Consider the following 23,984-nt stretch of genomic DNA (forward strand, 5'->3'; position numbering starts at 1 on the left):
AGTGAGAAGACATGGAGAATAGAAAAGGGGAGGAAGAAAAGAGAAAGAAAAGGCTGGATCGATGCATTTGCATCGGAGGAGTGCGGCTGGAAACATCGATTCGACTCGATTCGATTTCGCGTCCCGCCAGGCCACAGTCACCATCCCCATTTCTCGATGAATGGCAATCGAATCGGGGATTCGAGATTTGTGTCGCGGTTTTGCATGACAGTGGACCAGGCCCTGTGTAAGCCACATCGAAATGGCACACGCTGCGCCAATCGTTAGAATAGACGATGTCAAATCGCTCGAACCGCGCCAATTTCGCGCTGATTTTACACTCCCGGCCGGGGATCATTGTTCGCCACTGTTCGCCGCCGCGGAGCTTTGATGGTTTTCGCCTGCCCGGATCAGCGATTAGCCGCCTCTGGTTATGGACATATGGTTAATCGTTGTGAAAGATGCATCTGAAGATCTGTTCGACTACGTTACATACCGTGTACCGTCATTGTATGATACGATTATTTTATTGTCTTTTAATTTAAATTGTATTTATCTCTGGACATTTGTTAGCTTGTTAAGAGGATTGGTATTCGAACTGATATAACGATGAAAATATAAATAGGTGAAAGAATTTCTGTCTATTTGACTAAAATCATTTCATAATATTTAATTCCATGGCATAATTACATACATATTTACTCCTGTATTTTACTTCTACATTCACTATTGAAATTGTGCGTCGTCTAAATTCGTCTTTGTGGACTTTTACATCGGCAAAGGAATTTCTGACTTAGGAAAGACTCGATCGGCACTCTACTATCAAACATAACTTTTACTTAACATACTCACGTTTCTTCTTTACGTTGTAAAATACATAAAACTGTTAACTTGAAGATTAATATTTCTTCTACGTTAAAATTTACAAAAATCTTTCCTCAAACACCTACATATGTAAACTCCATAGAGTTCACGTGTGATAGAGACTCCCTCTGTTTACGGACAGCACGACTCTCTTTGTGTGACGGACAGAGCGACTTTCTTTTATTTTACAGGCAACCATTTTGAGAGACACTCATTTCCCAAACGGACGGACAGAGAGCAACATTAGAGATAGTCAAAATCACAGAATAATTATTTAAAACATTGAAAATTGACAAAGAAAGAACGGTAGCTCAGTACGTTGAAAATCGATTCTCGATTTTCAGGTAGACATTGCACAGAACTTGTTATTTATTGTTTACTGTTATAGATTGGTATTAATTGTTGTTTACGTTTAAGTATTTTCACAATAAACTCGATTTTCAGACTTCAGAATCGATCACTTGAATTACCCCGAGATTTACGACATTACACATATATATCGAACGAAACGAAATTATTAGATGCTTACAATAACGAAAACCTGCCAGCCAAATCATCATACTCCTATCAAATCCAATCGCACCCCATGAATTAATTCCATTCAAATGAAATATAATAACGAATCAACCCCTCGATAAATCGAACGATCGTAATATCTTTCGCACAGTGAAAAAGAAGAATCGGTATTCGTCTCGGCGACATCTGTTCTCTCGATCGACGATGCGTACGCGGGTATAAGGCGGCGCGATATAAAATTCATAACCTCGGGATCTGGTTCGCGGGGAATGTCGAGGCGCGGATAGGGTTCGTTAAACGATACGAAAGGCAACGACTCAATCGATCTCCCTCGGTCGAGCCGCGAAACACGCCTACCGATAAATAAACGTTTATTACCTCGTCGGCGACTCGAGAGATCGGTCGTTTCTCAGGCGGGTTTTACGGGCCACGCCTCGATCGCGAAGCAGCACAAAAACCCGACATATCGGTGGTACACGCGATGCGACGAGACGCCGGGGATTGATTTCGCATTCGTTCGCCGGTTAATAAATCGCTTGGTCGGATCGCCGCCCATCGAGCTAAGCTACTACCGTTGCCCCACTGAATTCGGATGGTAATTCCTCTTTTTCTCCTTTCTCCTTTACCAACGGCGCGAACCTCGCCACCAATAATAAGTCGCGCAAACGGCGAACGAATTTTGAATCTCAATAGAAAGCAATTTTCCTTACGAACGAACGGTTATCTTCGCAGTTGTGAATTGGCCTTTGTAACGTTAGGAGAGCAATGTGACGCAAAATTCGGAGCGTTGTACGAATGGCGTTAGAGAATGGTAAAATGTGATGTAGTTTGATGTTTGGGACTTTGGGTAGAGAGGCGCATGCGTTATACAGACGATCGTTTTTTTTTTTTCTCCTTTCGTTGAACGGTTAGGTTAAGAGGGAATAAAATTTAATTTGAATCGGTTGAGATGAGACTAGAGCCCTACGGTGATTGGAAACTTATTATATAGTAAGAAGAAACGGCTAGAAGTCTTTAGTTGAGACGATATTAACGTTATATATGAGATGAAATTCGAGAATAAAATATCTGAAAAGATATCAACCCTGCAATTATCGTTTTATACTTCACGAACAAAATTCTACAATTATTTAAGAACGTTCTTTGCTCAACAGCAGTATCGTAAATAACATTAATCTCTTTCAAATCCGGTTTCCAAATTATTCCAACGGCCATACAGCCGTCTTTCTTACAACTTTCTCCCAGTTTCCCAACCCTTAAATTGTCGCCTACCACTTGACTTTCGAAATCTTCCGGTAACCGACCAACGTCCATCGCTCCACCAAAACCCTTGGGTAACTAGGTATACGCGTGACCAAACGCTGTTTCTTCGGGTCGGTCATTCAACACGTTGTACTATTGCGCGGCACCATGGTGGCCGAGACGAATTCCCGAAAACGAAAGCTCATTGTACCTGAAGAAACGACGAGATCGTCGCGCGTCTTGGCGTTTTGTTGCCATCAAGTCTACAATACCGGAAGAAAAGTCCACGACGACCTTAAACAGTCGCGAGAGCACCAAGGGGAAAGGAGAGCTGTGTAACTTCGATTCTATTCTCTCTCTCTCTCTCTCTTTGTGTGTGTGTGTGTGTGTGTGTGTGTGTGTGTGTGTGTGTGTGTGTGTGTGTGTGTGTGTGTGTGTGTGTGTGTGTGTGTGACAGAAAGGGAAGATGAACGAAATAGACAAGGATGGGCAGAATGAGAGGCCATCGGCGACAAAATCGTTCTGGTTCTTCCATTCATGAAGCCACAGGCGGGAAATGGTGAATGGAAAAAGGCAGAATCGGAACAGAATACCGGTAATTTTCGTATTTTTCAGCGTTCGCCGTTTTCGAGCTGTTGCTTAGTCCTTTCGAGGCAAGCTTCTTAATATCGTTTTTGTCGGAAAGCCACGAAGAGATTGCCTTCTAAGCGAGGAACAGAGGGGCCAGAGATCTTTCTCGGATTTTACGGAGGGTTTGTCTCTTAGCTGGGAATTTATGAATATTTGAGATTCGGGCGAAGGGCGCGCAGATTATGGAGTGGCGAGAATTGAATGGGCAAATCGGTCGAAGATATATACTGGTTGTCTTACGTTGGAAATGGAATGGCGAGAATGAGGGATTGTGTAGGTTAGCGAGTTTATAGAGTTCAGAAGTTTCAGAATTATAGGAGGGCAGGAGAGCGAAAATTCGTTATCGAGTTTTTATTTTTGGTAAATAACGTAAATAGAGATTGGAGGCGATGAGAGTATTATGAGAAATTTCTTCAGAATTTTGAGACGCGTGAAAAAATGAAAGATTCTTCAAAGTTATCGCATCGTCTTGAATGTCACATTGTTTCCTTTTAAATTCCTCGTTTGCGAGAATATGTTACACAGAAAATATAATAATTTGAGCTATTTAGTTAAGAAAATATTTAAAAAGGGAGTATTATGAATCACTATACGAGATAGAACAGTCATTTTGCAATGAAGATAGCGATCGTCGAAAAGCTATTGATCATTCGCGTCCTAAATCCAACATCATAAATAAAAATCTAAATCTCTAAATCTTCCTATTTTCTTGATTAGAACAATACGTCGATAACAAGGCGTATAATTAATTTTTCATATCTACAAATTTATAATGATCACTATCACTGCTTGAAAATGTTGTAATTTCAGATCAGGCGAATAAAAAATATGCGAAAAGCGCAGGTGCTGCGCGATTATTGTCACTGACCCTTTTCTTTCTTCACGGAAAATCTATCAATGGATTTACGATGCTAATGGTCCGTGACACGTTCTACGCGGGCGTCAATGAAAATTGAAAAAGGGAGATCGCCGATGAATGGTGGACAGCTTATTAAAGGACACGTCCCCATGGGAGAGACCAGCTTTTCGTCCCTTCGAAGGATGACCAAGCACCGCACCTTCGTCCAACCTCGCTTCTGACATAACACGTGCACGGCTCAACGACATGCAAATTTTTCTTCTACATTTTCCCGAAATCTTCGTGTCAATAGATCCGAGCACGGCTCGACTCGAATTCTCGAATTTAAATTTCAGTGAACTCCTGTTTGAAAATACTTTCGTTGCGATATGTATACTTTTGGTTAAGCCTCGAAGTTATTAAAATTGCCAAAATAACAGGTTTCGAAACTTTGTTTTGAAGAAAAATATGCAAATGTTTCTGGTAAAATAAACATATCTTTATTATAATATATAGCAGATGGATAATTCTGATGTTAAGCAACATAAATATTGCAAATATTTTATCGAAACGTAATGTTATTAGCAAAAGATAGTAGAAACATGTCATAGATAAGATATTTCTTTTTTAAAAAGATAGAAGACTGTATTATCTTGTATCTACATTAGAAACGAAATGTATTTTCTTATTATCAGAATACGTAAAAAAGGATAAATAATTTTCGTAATATTCTACTTGCTATAATTCAGTCGATCCCTAAGCTAAAAAGATTCTTTTTTACAAAATATTTTTATGGCATTTATCCAAATCCGTGTTCACGCGTCAATTATCAAATGCATATTTTGTTCCGCTGTATGGTACAACAATATAGCTGTACCATCTATGCACAGGGACAAAACAGCTCGTTATACTTTTTATTATTTAACTTCATCAACGGACAGAACGTAGCCGGGTTCTTTCATTGTTCGATCCCGCGCAATCTGCCTTAACTCGGCGGAACCTGTGGCGTGTTACCGAACTCCAATTTTCAAAATGCAATTGCACATGGACGACGCGGCCATTGTGGCGTGTATCGAGCGTCGGTGCGACGTTGTTTTTGTCACTGGCCATTAAATTTCTCTGAAAAGCGCGGCTCGTCAAACGAGGCAAACAAACGTTTCAATTAGCGCTCGCATCGCTCGCACTTTTGCCCGACGGATTCGCCGCAGCCCGTTTTATGCACCCCTGCATGCCTGTTCGACCGAGTTTTATCATAAATTCCCCCGGCTGTTCGGCCCGTTTGTCAACCTCGTTTTGTCGTACGCGATAACTAGGAATTATAATTCGTTTGTTAAATTTAACGCGAAACATTCGACCGCGTGACTATCACGGCTTTTAACAAACGTCGTACGTAGCTACTCTGTGCTACATACAATTAAAAATTACCACATTATAGAAATATTCGTCCTAAGTAGACTGCGTATTCTTTCGCGTATATTCCTACCTTTACGAACACGCACGAAGAACTAACATCTAAATAGAAGTTGCGAAACGTTTCAATTTGTTACATTTCCTAATCACCAAACGTCCTTAATGAAATAAAAGTTGCGAAACAACCACTCGCAACTACGGTCCGATACAATTCATCCAGCCGATCGTATCGACCAACCTCGAAATCTCTCGTCGTTCCTGGTTGCTCAACGTCCACCGATCCTCTTTAATCTTTCCCGCCGCGCGTTTCTTTCGAGCGCCCCGTCGAATCGGCGCCGATCGTCGCGAACGAGATGGAACGAAAGCAACGCGATGGAGCAAAGACAAAGTGTGCGCGCGATTTAAGTATCGGCGCAAACAACATTTTAATTTAGAATCCCCGCTCGGTGGCCGATCCGCATTCGCCATTGTCGACACCACTGATATGTAAATAGACGACTAAACCGGCTCGGATAATTATCCGTTTTTCCAGCCCGTGATCTGTTTGTCGGCCACTTCTCTACACCCTCTTTCTCTTGGATCACTTTTATTCGACGGGGGATTGGATCGACCAACGATCATCGGGTAAGGGAAAACTCCGTGGCATTGATTAAGATATTCGTGGCTCGACTTCGTCGTTCTAACCCACCCTCGATATGCCGGTTTATTTTCCCTCACGCCATCTTCCGTGATTGTTCGACGTGCTCGTTGCCACCGCGAATTTGCATAGCGAATTGATTGAACCCTGCGCGAAGAAAGAAGAAGAGGATTGGGATCGAGCTTCTTCTTCGTCTTCTTTCGTTGATGGCGCCTCCTTCCGCTTCTTTTTAACGCGACGAGAGGACTGCCGCGACGTAAATCGCCTAAATTCGACGTTTAATTTACTTTCGAGGTGTCCTCGAGCGCGACACCGATTACCGGATTGGATCGAGATTGCTGCTTCTCCAAGATTCGATTCGACGATATCTTCTGTCCTTGAACAATCGACAAAGATAGGGAGAATTAGAGTGGGGGTTCGATTTTCTACCATCATACCGTGATTATGGTGGTAATACGAATGGTAGTGGAAACAAGAATTTGTTTAGGGCGGTTTCAGAGATTGAGATTTATCGTGTGGCTCGAATGACGAGCAAGCGTCATACGGACGCTTGATAAGAGAAGGGACTGATAAAGGAAGGTTTAAGACTGGTATTTGTTTATATAAAAGCATATTGGCAACTATTGTATCACATACTTTTTACCAGGTTAATATGTAATATTTTCCAGAAATTCTACAATGTTGATGTGTAAGTTTAGAAACATGTGAGACCTTACTCACTGAAATAATTAAAAGCTAACGATACTTGGATTCATATTTATTAAGAGTTTCTTTTACCTATCTTAATGAATACCTGCTACGTGTCTCTAAAGTTTAACTTGAACCTGCTAGGACATCCTGTATATTGCGTCTATGTATGGCCCTAGTCAAATATAATTCCGTTTTGTAAAATTATCCTGCTTTTTTTGCGAAAGCTACGATTGGCGAGTGGATAATGGGGCATTCAGGATTATAAGACGCATGTATCTCGACCAATTTCGATGCAGTGACATCTTTAAAGTAGCGCTCGAGTACAGGAGCACCACGGTGACATATGTTCCTGACACTTGTATACTGTGGTATACCCTGCTCCACGTACTCATATACGCGCGAGGATTGGCATGGGGGTTGGTCGAAACTTTCGCCCCGAGACTTTTGACACCCTTATTTCACCGTGGTTTTCACCCTGCTTTCTTCGAGACGCCAATACCCCTGACAGACGTGTTCATCTTTCTCTTTTTCTCTTGAAATCGTTGGAAATCGGCTTGGAATCGCGCACAATACTCGAAACGTTAGCAATCGACATCCTCGGTTCGACAAGTTTTACGATCAGAAAAGTTGCTTGAAGGTTTTATAAGGCTCGACTTCGTTTTGTAATTTCGTTGTACAATTTTCGGATAAGCTTGGATAATTTTTAGTCTTCGCGCGATCTTGATAGGATCTCTAGTAGTCTTAGTAGTCAATAGCTAAAGTGATATTTGATATTTTGCTCTACGGAAGGATACTTGAACGTTCACACGAATCAACTTGGAGTCAGCCTGCGTTAAGATTCTCGTTCTCATTACAATTAAGATACGAATCGATGAATATAAATCGAATATCGTATGATGAATATCAATTAACAATTGAATCGTTCAATTCCCGATGCCATTTCCAATCGAGTTTCGTTATCGTTCTCACGGGAAACGCGTTCGTAACACAACACCGTTGCCCTCCCATAAGATCTTCCCTTTCTTAGCTTTCCTTTTGGACACGATTTTCAAGCGTATATCGACATCTGTCCTAACAACGATCGTCGATCGATTATGCAGAAATAATATTTTTTAATAATCAGCAAATCGACTCAGGTGCATTGTACACGCGGAGAAAGGGATCCGTTGCGACTTCGAGACGAGATCACTAGGCGACAATGAACCAACGAAGAAATCGTATTGTCGAGTAGAAACGTTGCTCCGGTTGTAAAATTCGACGGCTCGTGGACGATCTACGATCGAAAAGAAGGTAACCCAAAGGGGAGAAAGTCGAGAAAGGAAGAGCCCTTCTACGGATCGACATTGTGTCCCGTAAACTGTCTCATTGTGATCCACGTGTGTTACAAATTCCCATTCGTGCTCTTTGGCTGGGAATAAACCCTTTCCTTAATTAGCATTGTATGGAATTCCTATTGGCGAATCCGTATCTAAACCTTTCGTATGGTCCTTTTCTTCGTTCTTGGTGGTCGTGATCGGCTGGGTTATCGATAGGTCGATCCGGTTCCCCATCGTATTCGATGTTATTTCAATCACGTGTACGCGTATCAGAAGAAAAGGACATCGGGAGCCAGGGGTTGCTTCTCGTTGAAAGACGAACGCGATCGATGGCGAAGAAGAAATGTTACACGAGTATCGTTAAATACAACGAAATCCGGCCAGGCTACTCGACAACGAGCAAAAATCGTATATGAGGGATGTTGGAATTATTAACGGGATCGAAGCGAATGGAAATCGATACGGTTTTCGAAATTGACGCGAGAAGAATGAACCGAGAAGCTGCGCTCGAGATTCGAGTGGAGGATCTCCGGGAAATTAGTATAATTTATTTCCTTCTTGGTCGAGGGAATGTAACTGTGAGAATTCTGCGGTGTAGTGATATACCTATCGCAATGAATAAAATTAGATTCTCAAAGACGTTTTCCTTTGCAACTTTATGCAGGAGGCAGGAAGAAAATCAATGAAATATAAGTAATACTAGTTTAACGTAATTTGACGATCGACGATTCACAGATGAAAATCACGGGTGGAAAATATAAACGTAAAAATAAATTCTCCGAAAGCCTCTATCTCAGTTTATTTCAGTACCTCTATCAAAGTTTCGCAACTTCAAGATTCAATTAAACGCGGTTCTTCTATAATGTAATTAATTATAGATACACTCACACCAATTGTGTAATACGATGAATATTTTCTTAAAAATAATCGAAATATACTGAACAAGGCCTTTGTAACATTGGGGCCTTTCCTTTGGACTTTTTGAAAAAATCCTCGATACTTTAGTCCTAGACCTTCCATTACAGCTGTACTGAAATAATAAAACTTAGAGATAGTTGTTTATGATTTAGTCCGAGATTTATGACAGTAGGCTTGGGATCGAAGTGACACATCTGATTGTTAAACGTAGCCATGGTCACGGGATGCACATTTTTGCCAAAGAGAGGTATGACATAGTTATATAGCTCTCCTTAAAAGAAAGTTGACCCAAGAAGTACAGAGAGGTACATAGAAAAGTACATGAGTTCAGTTTTGACTTGGACTTTGGACAAATAAGTAAGCGAATTTGCTATCCTGTTGACCGTGTATTCGTTATTGAATCTAAGATTATTGTCACTAGCATCTCGAGTATCTAATCGTCACGGTTAATTGTCAAATTCTGTAACAGTTACATAATCATCTTGTGAATTTATTATTATATTCATTGAGTGACTAAGTTCGTTAAACGCTCCTAACCCCAGTGCGGGCTCGACATATATATTATATATACAACGTATATATAATTCGTACACTTTGATAAAATACATACGATATTATGCATTTATACTTCAAACTCCAACATCAACGTCTGAGTAATCAAGACGAGGAAAGCAAACGGCAACTTTCTCATATCCAAGAAATCCGTTTATCCCTTGCCTCGATCGACCAGGTCGGTTATCTATTCGAAATACAATGCAAACACGGGTAACCATCGTTGCCCGATGTTGCGTCCTGCTAATCATCGTGATTATATGGAGAAGTCGTTCGCGTCTCGTCGATGGACGGACAGCTGGACAGAAATCTCCGTGTCGAGTTGCTTTAACTAGATAGACGTGAATCGTCGTGAAACGGTCGCTCTGCTCGCGCACTCCCGGTGCCTGGATCAAAGCAACACGCTTCCTATCGGGCCACGTTGGGTGGCACCTCTTGTTCACCGCGACGTACATTAGCAGCTATCGTTTCTCCGCCAACACAGATCCGATCTGGCACTATCCTGACGTATCTGACAGTTGGACGAGCCATCAAACTGACCCTGAACGGACCTTAGCTAGAGGATCTGCTCACGGTGTACGCGAGACTCGACTCTTCCAACGGGACTTTTCGACAATTTCTTCTAAACGAACGCGAGATCGTGCGTACTTTCGCAGGTTTTCTCAAACGATGCCTGCAGGTTCAGGTTGGGTAAGTGAAAGGCGATGGATTTTTGTTGCTAACGCTTGGTAGGACGGGGAAGGAAAAGGTAGAGCGATAGATGGTAAAGTCGAAGGGAGAGAAGAAAATTTTGAAATTTCGAAATTTCTAATACATCATAATTTTGGATATTTAGATGCAGTGAAGCATTTAAAATTTGAAAGGTCCTTTCGGGTTGAGATCAGGAAAGTTTCACTTGTCCTGAGTTTTTAATCTTTGCTCCGAACAAAGTTGGTGGTGTTAAGTAAAAACGAGGTTTTGGATTTTACGAAATTTTTTTTGGGTCGAGCACGAATAGCATATCCATGAGAACTGATTCGCGTATCACGGAAGATGAGATTCAGGGATGGCCAACGGCGCGTTGTGCGGGCCTCGAGGCGGCCGAATGAGAAAATATCGCGGGGGGCAATCGATGATTCGGATGACAGGCAAGGCGCACGGTTGACGTGACGGTGCCTGGCATCGTTTGAGCGGCAACAACACGAGGAGAGAAGATGTTCGTGTGCTCGGCTCGCAACACCTGCGAGCACCAATCAGCTACGTCGTCGGACGAGTGCTCGGCGCAATAAATCAACCGGCACCTTTCCACGTAGCTACGCGAACCCCGTGGAACGTTATTATTTATGGGCGTTCGTTAGCGTGGCAACAGTTCCGAAACGTGTCGAGCCGACACCTTCGGGACTCTGTGTGGCCCCTTTGGATCCGCGTCATCGCGTCCGACCAGAGTGGTAATCACCGTTGAAGGAATCACGATTGCCCGTGGATCGGGTTATCGATAACGAACAGGTAATTTATGAACGGACCCGCCACTATTTGCCTGGTGATTGGAAATTGTTCCTTACCACTACTTTGAACTTGACATTTTTCCTTTTCACTGGCTACATTGTTTCGTCTTTCTTTCGATTTTACATTGGAATTGGTTTGTTGGATTTTGTTTCGATTTATGGAACGGAGAACATCGAAGTTGTTAAGATTTGCTGGACTTGGATTAATTTTTTGGTTAATTTCTGGATTTTAGAATTGATACGTTAATTACGAATTTTGATTTTTTAGTCCAAGGATCGAGGAATTTAATCGAACTGATATTAAATATCTGCATATTGGTTTATCGATCTTGAATATATTAGATGTATAGTATGTTCTAGATATAATTCTTGCAATTTAAGTTACAGGATATATTTGGACAGAACAAAAGTTCTAAAGATCACGTTGTAATTCTTCTAATAATCTGTAATAACAAGCTGTCAATTGAAATAATACCTTGAAAAACGTATTCTAGTCTCTATAGAGAAATAATTACATAATAAATACGTAAATTTCTACCTAGAGCGAACAATAATATTTGTAAAATTTCGGTCTGGATCAGCGAAAGCCCCTTTGTCTCCGAAAACCAGCCACTGATCAAAAAGATTCCAGGAATCCTTGCAACGTTGGCGTCAACCGCACCATGTCACAGAGCAACCCCTTTCTCCGGTCGTAGCTTTAATTCCGCGACAGTGTTGTGAATTCAGGACGAGCGAGTAAAACCCACGAATCGGTTTTCACCGCAAATTCAGCGGTGATAAAAAACAAGCGTCAGAAGCGTCGCGAAAGAGATTGTCCGTAATTACGATGAAACCCGTGGCAAAATCGTCAACAGACAGCCGCGGTGAAAGCAGTCGTTTATTATAAATAATCGCAAATCGTCAATGAGGGAAGCGTGGATCTTCTTCGAACCGCCCTTTCGACGCGAGAAAAATTAGCATACAAGCCAGTGGTGTAGCTACAGCGAGGTAAAAAGGAAAAGAAAGGTAAAGGTGGGAAAAGAGTTGCGAAAGAATTCGCGAGAAGTCAGAAGAGAAAACCTCTCTTTCTCTTTCGTGGTACGCGTGGTAGGACAAAATAAAGAAAGAGAGACGGCAAACGAAGGAAAAAAAGGAAAGGGGTGCGAAATGAAAGGACAAAGGAAATATTGAAACGAATCTAACGTTTCTATTGGTCTGTCAGTGGTGTCGTGTGCCTTTCTCCGCCCCTGCTCTCGTTAGTCGCGGTTTCGTGATGTCGCGGTCGGAACACAGAGAACCTGGCGAGAGGAAGACAGAGGTGTTATGTCGGCAAGCGAGTCTGTGGGTTTTGTCTGGCGTGGCGTCAGAGATGACGCGCGTTCCGCGCGAGCCAAAGTGTATCGTCGGATCGCGGCTGCGAGGACATAGTCGTGAACCGGGCGAGAAAGAAGCGAACAAACGTGCAACGAAGCAACCGATGGAGAAAGAAAGCGAATGAAAAAGATAGAGAAGGAAAGAGACGTACGAAAGAAAAAGGGGCCAGAGAAGGGAGAGACACAGAGGAGTAACGAAGAAGAGCGAAGAAAGGAACGGGGTTGGTATTCGACGGTTTGAACGACCTATAGCGGCTTGGAGACTTCGCTATAATTACGATATATACGGGTATTACCGGCATTATCGTATTAACGCTGCGACGACGTATATACGCGGCGTATTATCCTCGCACCTACGCAGTCGGCTGCCTGATGAATATTACGAATAACATTTTGGTTTTGTGCGCGTTGCTACCTTTTCTTTTCCGCCCATCACCGCCCACCCTCTATCTGGCTGCCTCTCTAACAGCCAGAAACGCGCCTAACCGCTCATATATGCTGATACAATGCCGCGTATATATTCGACGCCTCTTCCTAACCATCCATCCGAGCGTACCTGCATCCCGTCTATCCATACGACTGGATACGCAGAAATTCCAAGTCTGCCGGTTTCTATGCGCGGCATCAGGCAAAAGCTTCGCGTCTGTTTCAAGCTCTGTCTCGCTCTCTTTCACACCCGGCCTCGTATAGCTTCGCGCTGACGTCGAATGCCTGCTGCACGAACGCTCCCATATAATGCCAGCTTTATCCCGCGAACTCATAATTAGACCGCGGCTCCCTGAATATCTTTCCTATTCCTCGCAAAAGTTTCAACCCATTTCTATTTCCCACCCTTTACCCCGCCTCGTGTGCCCACCCAAGCGAGCTTATGTCTCTGTCTTTATTGCCCGTCTACATCTACTATCTCACCCTCCCCCACCGATGAGAGGGTTGATGCGATCTCTTACTCGTTTCAAACCAACCGAATGTCTCGAACGATTCGTCGCTACGTTGACAACCGATGCATCGAAATTTCGTGTCCTTCGTACAAATTTGGAAATATTCTTGCGAATGTTTTTTTTTTTTCTTTTATACGGCTATTATTTTAAGAAATGTTTCACATACATACTTGGTAACAAGATTCGATGGGATCGCAGAAATTTTCAGAGGAATATCGGAATATCTGTATGATTTGGTAGGTGGTCTATCTATTTATGGGTTTGTGGGTTATCTAGGAATCAATGTAATTTCATCGTTGATCTCGACAAGTCTTGTCCATTGGGCCGTAGAATTCGATATTGACCCTACCAACGTATTATGCAATCTCATCTCTATTTTCCTCGCATTCCACGGAATCTCCATTCACATGATACTTTCCCACTAGTCGACCAACGTATCTAATTCGTTACAAAACTCGCAACGACGAAAATGGTGATAGGGATGACTATTAATTTCCCCATCCTATGCTCACGGATATTATCCACACGGTAAAGATCATCGTCGTAAATCTTCACTAGCGAAGATATCACTACGTCGTACGTAAAATTATTAAAAGATCGTCGTCCAGTGAAACATCCACTACCAAGCCACCCCTGGCCGAACTTGGCAGGGCAACAAGAGCGTACCAGCGCGATTCGTTATCACCCTCGAATCAAGCATCGTGATGCAAAGTGACTGTTCCCCATACAGCGTTCGATTTCCAAAGAAAAGCTTCCACCACCACCCTCTGCTTACATCACACCGGTCCATTTCGACCACGGACGTTATTTTTTCGTGGCATCTGGAAACCCGAAGGGGGTGGCGATTGAAAAACGTGAGAAAGAAGGCGTACGCGGATGACTATTAATTTCGTAGTGGCACTTGGCCGTCGATGGTATGCATTAACGGACTGATTCGTGCCTTCGGACATCGAACATCCGACGAATACTCAATACCTATAGATAGCCACTGCTAGAGAGGGAATAGGGCAGATAGAGTGGGTGGTTGCAACGGATAGAAAAAGACGAGCAGCAAGGGTGAGCATGGCGTTTGCAAAGATTGATAGGACGGAATTCTGTTGGTGGATTCGTAATGGATAGCCCGTGTCCGAATTCACCGATACTCCGGACTCTCTATCGTTCCTCTCGCTCCTCCATTTCCCACCCCCGCACCCTGTCTCTATCTTTTTCCCCGTGTACCCAATACCTTCTAATGGAATCCCCGATTGTACTCCTTATCAAAGGGGCCGGGTAGTGCCCCGCGCGATTCGAGGGTGCTGCTCCATTATTCCGTCGCGAGCTAGCTCTCTCCGACCAGATAACTTATTTTTTTCGACTACTGTGCGTACGCACGTTTCCGCGAGCCGAATCGAGGGATGTTTGGAATAGTTTGAGGCGCGTTGAGGTAGATTTTCTTTTTTGCCGGATTGATGCGGAGGAAGTAGCTTGAAATTGATATATGTAGATATAGCGGTGAGCATATGAAGTTGCTTAGTCACAAATTTAACTAACTGTATCACAGAAAGCTTCATTTTTATTTCGTTTTTCTGTAATATATTTACGATTATAATTATGAATGTGAATAGATTATAAACACTTGTTTGAGTATCCGTTAAGAAAATCAGGAAACAAGAGGTTAAGATCTACACAGATTCGGATATAGATAAATCTTGGTTAATATAACATAATGTACATATTACAACGTAATCTGTTATAATTGCGAGATATAGTTATTCCTACAATGAAATTTTGTAGTGTTTTATTTAAGCAAAGTATGAAACGACGACTTTTGAATTCTATTTTAGAATTTTCATCTTCCGCGTCCAACACGTATTCTTACAGTACCAGTTAAACTCACACGCAACTCGTTTCCTCTCGCTTCTTCACCGAGGATCGTTCAAACGTGTCTACCATAAAGTTCATGCAACGATTTCTACCTGCGTTACATTTTCCCGGTGAACCGAAGCGGCCGAGGAGAAAGGAAAGCCGGCGGTACCAACGCCACGGCAATTAGACGGAGAATATATGTGTTTCGAGCGGCCACACGGATAAATAGCCGAGCATGAGCTCGGAGACGTGAGCGATTCGCAACAGACGATACGTTCCGCGTCTGTTTTGCATAATACGAATCGTACGCGGGACATACGCGCGCGGACAAGCGTCGTGGGCCTGAAATATCACGGCTCGACTGCTTTCAATGGGGACCCCGGCACATAGTTTACGAGCCAGCACGTCGGTGATCTCGCTTTTTCGCCGGGACACCCGATAGAATATAGAGGAACGCTGCTTTGTCAGGGCCCTTTGGCTCGCGCGCCACTAAACTATTTCACTTTCAACTTTCGACGCGTTCGAGGGTTTACGGCCGTGTAGAGGCTGAGAAAGAAGACCAGACTTCGTTGAAAGTGACTGGTATTATACGCCTTGGAACGCGAGGAAAACGTAGCGAACTTCTCACGTCTTCACTTCCGGAGAACTCGAGGCATCCGATCGTAGTTGTATGTTTTAGGTCGATGGTTCTTCTAAGATTCCTTTCATCTAATTCAAAACTTGGACGGCTAAGGTTAGATTGATTCTGATTCACTCAGTTATTTATTACTTTGTGAGTTATATTTTTGAATTATCAACTTATCAAACTATAATACACGAACGATTTTATTTTTAAATTCGCGTTGCGTAAAATTTCAATTTTATTTTAATCTCAATTCCCATCATTCTTCGATATATCTTTCAGCCAAGAAAGCGCGACCGTTAGCGTAGAATTCAAACACATATACAACTATAACCCAACGAAAAGAACGACGCGAAAGTCATAGCTAAAAAAAAAAACTCGGTATCCGTTAACCGAGTTTCGACAATAATCCCCGGACGCATCTGTCGTTTAACAGAAGCTTTTCCCAAATTTCCTTCGAAATCCAGCCGAAGGTCGGCCGCTCGCGTGTATTCTCGCGAGGGTTAAAGGGTTCGACGTGGCGTCAGCCCTTTGGAATCGCGATCCATGCGCGGGACCCCTTCGTTTCCACGTAGAAAAGCCCCTTAACAACGGTCACTCGAAAACCAGGAGCAGGTGAAGAAATCGTTACCCCTTTTTTCCCGATCCGTGTGAAACTTTCAGCTTAGCTAACCCTTCTCGATACACGTTATTCTTTTCTTTTTTCTTTCCGCAACCCCTTTAGTGTTCCGATCAAACAAAATCAGCTTGGTCGTTGGAAACGACGAAGAAAACCCGCTTCGTTAACTCGATCTTGCTCGAATGGGCTGACAGAAGGAATTCTGGCGAACGTTAAAACGCGACACGAGCGATAATGTATTCTTTTCTGTGCGTGGCTCCACGTTCTCGAGCGAGCAAGAAGGGAAGGGAAGGAATAGGAAGAAAAAGCGAACGCAGCCGGAGAAATGAACCGTTCGCGCTATTCACCCGCGAGAAAAGGCAGAAAATGAGAGACGTCGTGGAGGGAAAGGTGAACGGGGCCCGCATAAATATTCTCGCGTGGATGGAAGACGACAGGGGGGAGAGGTGGACGGTAGAGGAAAAAGGAGATCGAACACGAGGTGAAGCGGGAATTGCGAACGAGCGAACGAAAGAAGGTGGAAAGGAATTGTGCGACGATGGTACGCACTCGGGTCGATTTTATTCGCGGGAGGCCCTCGTAGCCGCGGGCCGTTTTCGAACGATTAATTCGGTTTTATGGTCCGCTAAGAGTTACGACGGAAACCGTGTAAATCACACGGGAACACGAAGCCGCGTCCGACGCCCACGTGTGTCTGTATAGGATGCGCGTGGACACATACCTGCACCACACGCATACACGTTACACGTGTCCGGCCGTGCATAACATAACACTGGCAGTGCCGCGACCTGTCGAGACCGCAATAAATTCCACTTAGCCGTTTTTGCCGCGTTAGTGTTTCGACGTGCACGCGCGTGCGCCTGACAACGCAGCGCCGCGAATTCGGTGATCGTCTTTGAACATATTCCGTCTATTGAACGCGTAGAAAGTAAGCACGTGGTTGAGGTCCGATACGAACGAGTTGCATTTGCATGCGCCTGTTTTTGAAAACACGCAGCGTTACGGAAGAGACAAGATAAGAATGGGAAAGTGTCAAAGCGTGGAAGCTATTAGGTTTGGCGGAAGAAACATAACGTAGGTTCCTATCGATAACGTTGGTTATTACTAATTTCATCAGTTTGTAGCTTGTTATGGATCCTTTTTCACATGCGATACGATATTAGGATCACAGAACTATGATACAATGAAGGAACTATGCAAAATGAAAACACACGTCTGCATAAAACGGTGAACACCGCAGCGACAGAAGAATAGCTGCACGATTCTACGCACGATCCCACCTCCTACCACCACTGACGTAACTTCATAACTCCACAAACCTGTCATTCACCATGCAAGGCCTCATTGAACGTCAAGAGAGTAGAATTCGTCAGAGGCATCTCTAAACTTCTCATCGAGCATTCTCCCTCTTCTCTAAACCCTCTACATAGAACCCTCTGCTATCTAAGAAAGAAAAAAGAAAAAAAGGAAAGAAAAAAACAGAGTCTAACGTCGGTCCATTTTCCGCGACGGAAGAACAGAAGAAATAATGTATGCCAGGGGCTCGCACCCGAGTGACAATGACGTCGGAGGAGAGGAAGAAAGAAAAAGAAGTAAAAAAATACACAGAGAAAGAGAGGGGTTCGATCCATTGACGAAGACTTTCGTCTGAAGGCAATGAGAAGAGAAGGTAGCCAGACCCAAGCATAATCGAACGTGGCAACCGTGCGGCGCGTTCGCTGCCACACTAGATTAATGTTATTTCAATGGGGACTCCGGGGTATCGCCATAACTGACCCCGATTTGCATTAGAATCGGGGTGAAATCGCGAAGGGACGCGAGGCTGCGACGCGCCGTCTTTCAGAACGCGCCAAACCGTGTACGTGTTGTCCGAAACACATCCACTGGTGTCCGGTTTGAAGTTTTAAGCCCCCCCCCCTCCTCCCATCCTTTTACCCTCACTCTACGAATCTCGTTTTCTTTCGTACGCTTTTCGCCAGGATTAAGATCCACCTCGTGCTATGCCATAGAGAAAAATTACTCGTTCGGAAGGGAAGATCGCGCAACCCCTTCGTAATCGTACTCCGGAGGACATTGTTTCCCTGTAACTGCTATTCAGGGCCAAGTGCTCGCGAAAGACTCCACGGCATCGATACAACCTGGTGAAGAAGTCGGTTGCCGACTTGGTTAACCGAACGTGTAAAGTGAGGATTATACGAGTGAAGGTGATATTATTTGTTGGTTCGCGAGCATTGATCTTTCACGATGAATGAAGGAAGAAGGAAGCGGAGATTCGTGTTGGAACAGGTGGCCATTGTCGTGTACAACAGTTCACACCGTCCATAGACATTTGGATATTTTGATAGATACGAGAGTAACGATATATAGTATTGTCAAAGTGTGAAAATTGACGATAAATTAATATTTAGCAACACGTATCTTAGCAATATAGTTTAGTACATACTCTTTTATGGAATCATCAGGCTATAAATATAGATCTATTAGAAAACATAGCAATAATATATTTCATTATTTAATATATATTTTATTGTTTTTTATGTAAATATCACTGGTTGTTGTATTATCGTCAGAAATATTCTCTCTTTATTTCATTTGAGTAGTAAAGTGATTAGTCTGACGAAAAGGGTTCTTACTATTAGGTTTAAAAGAGAATTTTATGGTGTTGTGGGATGAGATGGAATGTAGGCAGCTGAATGGGATTGATAATATAACTAACGTGTCTAAAATGAGATTTAATCGGCGGAGATTTTATGGTTTCTGTGAATCGAGGGAAGCGACTAATTTCGAATATCGATTCGGTCGTAAAAGGTTGAAAACATGTTGTAAAATGCTTTCAACTAACGAAGGAGATAGGGGTCTAATGCGGCGCTGTCTGCTGGAAGCCTTTGCAGATAAGACAACTTTTACGTCTAGTCTAACAGATCAATTCTCAGAGAAATGGAAAGTGGATAATAAAGAGAACATGTGAAGATATATTTCCGAACGTGTTAACGACGTAAAAGACTTTTAAAATGAGCTATAATTTTGCGGTAAATACGAAATTTCATTTCTCCTTCTCAACGGAAAATGTTTATACCAGGACTAGTGCTCATAACAACGATAATAAATATAAATTAAAGTTTCAATTTAGATTAATTACTCATTTTAATAAAATAAAAACTAAAGACTAAGATTAAAGTTGAAATTGTTTGAAGTAAATTACCTTTGAGCCGTCCACGCGATATCAACTCCTGGTATGAATTGGTCAAAGACAGGATTGTACCTGTAACAGATTTTAAAGTGAATTTAAATTTCGGTATACTGTCACAATGACAAGTAGCTAAGATTGATTTAGGTAATTTTAAAATCGACTTTAAAACGAAAAATGAAAAAAGAACTAATTTTACAATTTTTCGAACGATCACCAAAACCAAAAATCATCACCAGCTGCTTAAACATCTCGTACACCGTCAAATAAAAAGGAAAGAATCTATTAAACGAATATCTTACAAGCATACCTCCCATGTAAATTTTCTATTTTCTTTTTCAACTAACGTTTCATCAATGTGGTGGAAAAAACGAGGTATAAAGAACATCGTCGACGAAGCACGGGACGCGGCAACCACAACGGAAATGACTGGTGGAAACATGTCATTATCCGGCTAAGTTCCAGCAAATTGGAAACAGCAGTGTACAAGGAGGGTGAACGATTTGCAGGAGCGTCGCGGGTGCTCGATGGCCCGGAACCTCGCATCATTAATATCCGGAAAATCATGTCCGGTGGTCCGTCGTCGGCCTCGAAAAGCAGCTACGTTGCTCTCGGTGCCCGAAGACGCATCTCATTTTTCATCGTCGACCGAGAAAATGCTAGGCGACAATGACGTCTCGTTAATTCACGTTACGCGGAATGGAATAATGTCGACGGAATAGTGTCGACGACCGTCTAGCTGGGATCTCATTATCGATAGTGCCGCTTATTACGTGTCTCCGAACGCCTTTCAATCATCGTAAAATTGCATCCTTGGAAACTGTTACGATTCCTTTGGTCAAGTCGTCGCCCACCATTCTTCGTCAATTTAGATGGAGAAAAGTGCAAAGTGTATTTGGTATATTTGACAGAATTGTTTCGGGCTGAATTTTCATGGTGAATGTAGAACTAGTTTTTAAATCTCTAATCCTATCAACGGAGAGAAATAATATTTGTTGAAATATTATAAGAAGATATTTTTCATATTTTCGAAACAAGAAAATAAATTATCCAAAAAAGTATATCTATTCATCAGAGAAGTATACGTGATTACTTGCTTCTCTAGTGAAATATATCCATTATTAAGAATACCGAAAGGAATAAAGAAATACACATTTGTCACAAAATCCTACCGCGCTTCCAGCTTTTCATACCATCCTCATCCACAGAAAACCAATTTCCTAAAAAATTAAACAAACTTTGGCTGCTCACGGACGAGCCCGAGTCAATCAGAATGAATTATTCGAAGCATTCTAAAGGCACGAAGACCCTTACACGAATCTCTGTCTCTCTTTACTTTTCTTTCTCTATAAACGTATCTGTACGCTTTTCTCTAAGTGTGTATGTAGGTACTGTACGACTGTGTACGTGTGTGTCAGAGAGTTTAACGCTCGGCGCACGGGTCATACAATGCCGTGTATGGACACTATGGGTATTGTGAGAAGCGAGAGCGAATGAATATGCGCGCACGATGCATCAAAGAGTTAAGACTCAATGGCGGACCACACAGACCCCGGAATTGAGAGGACAGTCGGCTTAACGGTTAACGTATTATTATACGGATGCACGTTATAGCCGGCCATCGGAACGGTTATCATTGTCTATGATCCTTTTCCGTGGTGAAGAGAGGCCGGACGCGTACCTGACCTTTGGTCCTGAGGGGAATGCTTCAAGATACCAACCGCGTGATTCGATAATTAAACCGTGCTAGCATCTGTTTGAAACGCATTGTGTCACTCGAAAGTGCGAGTTTCGAGCTTTGTTGTCTCTTTTCAACGATTCCCCCGCGCGAAAGGGGTGATCGTATGAATTTCTTTGGAAATAGAGAAATATCGTTTCTCTTTGTATGTCGCGCTTCTGAAGAAGTTGATAGATTAGTTATTTTTATACTTTATTTGTGTACAGTGACTCACAAAAGTATTTAGACGTTTGTACCATTTGACACCTTTCATGAATATATTATGAGTATTGTACGGAACGTTTTGAAATTTCATTGTAACGTCTAATGACACTTGACTGTCATGTGATCATATCGGTAGATTTTGTAACTAAACTAAACAGATTACAGAGACATTTAAACAATCAAATATCCATTATCAACGAGCATTAATATTCAATAGGATCATATATAACGTTTATCATCTGCTTAAGATTATTATTGATACTGCATACTAGTTGTTTACTAAATATAGGTTTGCAGTAAATATCTCTATAAAAATATAATTTCTGTATACATTTCCGGATTGATTTCAAATTTTACCAATGTAATCATATCAGTCAATTGTTATTATAGTGCATTAAAAATTCTTTATATAACACAGGCAATAGATAAAATTGTCTACAGGTGTCCAAATACTTTTACGAGCTTCTGTACTTTGATATTATTTTGTATTAATTACACAATGGCCGGTGCTTATCTTTAAGTCCATTCAGAAAGCATTACACGTCCGTTCCTGTGTATAGGAATATTGTTCTATCGGAGTTTCTGTGTACAGGTTTCGCTACGTTATCTATCTATGGAGAAGGAATTAGATTGGAGCGAATTAAGTCGATAATGCTGTTTCGCGATATTCATGTTTCTCTGAATAGAATATTCGATATTATATATTTAAAAAGATATGTATAAATAAACGAAGTAGGCCGCTGTGTTTCTGCACGTGTGTTTCCTCGTTACACAGGGCGTTTATACTAAAAGGGAGAGAGGAGACACAAAATATTTTTCTGCCCATTCGCTGACTTCTTAAAATGCTTGCACGAGTTGGTTCGACCACTTCGATGATCCTGCTCGTTACATTCTTACCTCAATACCTTTTTCCTTTGATTCTTCGTATATGTTCAATCGAAGAAAGGGAATGTTTACGTAGTCTGGCGCAGGACATCGAGTCCCGCTTTATCGTTTTCTTTTACCATTCTCGGCCGTCGAGGGTGGAACACTGTTATTATAATGGCATCAAGAGGGACGAGCAACAACAGAGTGAACGGTAGCTCACTGATTCCTCTATCGAACTGTCGGAATTGTATGGTTTAACCCACCATAGATGCGAACAAGTTGACCGTAGTATATACAAGTTTTGAGTATACTATCCCTTTAATCCATTGTAGCATTTATCTTAATACTTCCATGCATATATCTACACCATTTATATTAAATTTTTTCAATTCTTATAACATTTATATTAATCAGCTCGAGTTTCCTTGTACGTTATGTTACAAGTTCATCGTAATATTTATTTAAAAAATTTTTTGCTGCATTGCCATATCACAGTATTCGTTATATATTCTTTTTCACAAACTTCATAATTTCTCTATAACTCTTCAACACCTATATTGATCCTTACATTAATCGACTCAAGCTTTGCTCAAAAATTGTCTACTATCTGAATCATTATTCCACAATATTCATCCAATTCAAATTTTTGACACAAATATGCACCTATCTTTCTATTAACCGCAACGTTTATTTTAACTACACCTACTTCACGTATTAACCAAAAGTTCCACTAAGAATCTTCTCTATAAATTAACAAAAGAATATTTCTGCTACCCTCCTCTTAATACCTGTATCGCCTCTGCTCAATCAAAAAGAAAAAAAAAGGTGAGGCAACGAATCTTATCGCGAGGATTCATCAAGGATTTTCCAAATTGAGTTTTCCAGCTGGTTAAACAATCTCGATATCAAGCTCGACAGTGCGTACGACTCGGTACACAAGGCTACATGGGAGCCAGAGGGTTGGAAGGGCCGCGAGAGCTCGGCCAGCCCTCCGTGGCCGTGGCCCAGCAGGGGAACGCAGGCACCAGGCTGTCTGCCTCGAAACACGGTCTAGCCGTGACCATCTCTGGGCGTTCACGTGTCCGTGAACACCCATATACACCCATCGTGAAGAGAGGTGAGAGTGGAGGCACCTACCTCGACGAGCGTCGACGGTCTGCGTGCCGGTGTAAAAATAGAAAAGCCAACGCGGGAACCCGTCTAACTACATATTACTTCGGACATCGGAATGCACAGCCCTGTGACCGGTGCACGTAGAAACGCGCGTGTGTTTTACGCCCTCCTGCTCGACCATGGTCCTCCTTCGGAATGTTTCTTTTTACTCTTTGTATCTTTATATTATTATTTTTTCTTACGTTCTCTTGTCATTCTCTGTCATATACGACGTGAATAGCGGATGAGAGAAAGAGGAGGAGTGTAACGAAAGCAAAACGGTAGCGATTGATTCGTATTTGGGCCTGGGATCATGGTGGGCGAACAAGTGGAACGCGGGATTAGGCGACCAGCTAAGTGGATTCGAGGCGCGTTGAGGGTTTT

General features: G+C 42.3%; 1 protein-coding gene across 2 annotated transcripts in view; it reads right to left on the reverse strand.

Moving 5' to 3' along the window:
* The window catches only part of LOC139994336 (uncharacterized), a 138,832-nt gene that overhangs the window by 50,349 nt on the left and 64,499 nt on the right, over positions 1-23,984 (reverse strand). For both annotated transcript variants that reach the window (XM_072016873.2, XM_072016874.2), the window contains exon 2: positions 19,655-19,714. In XM_072016873.2, the coding sequence (XP_071872974.1) occupies positions 19,655-19,714 (60 nt within the window). The remainder of the gene's footprint in view (positions 1-19,654; positions 19,715-23,984) is intronic.

This window comes from Bombus fervidus, chromosome 14, assembly GCF_041682495.2.
Source record: "Bombus fervidus isolate BK054 chromosome 14, iyBomFerv1, whole genome shotgun sequence".
Taxonomy (NCBI): Eukaryota; Metazoa; Arthropoda; class Insecta; order Hymenoptera; family Apidae; genus Bombus; species Bombus fervidus.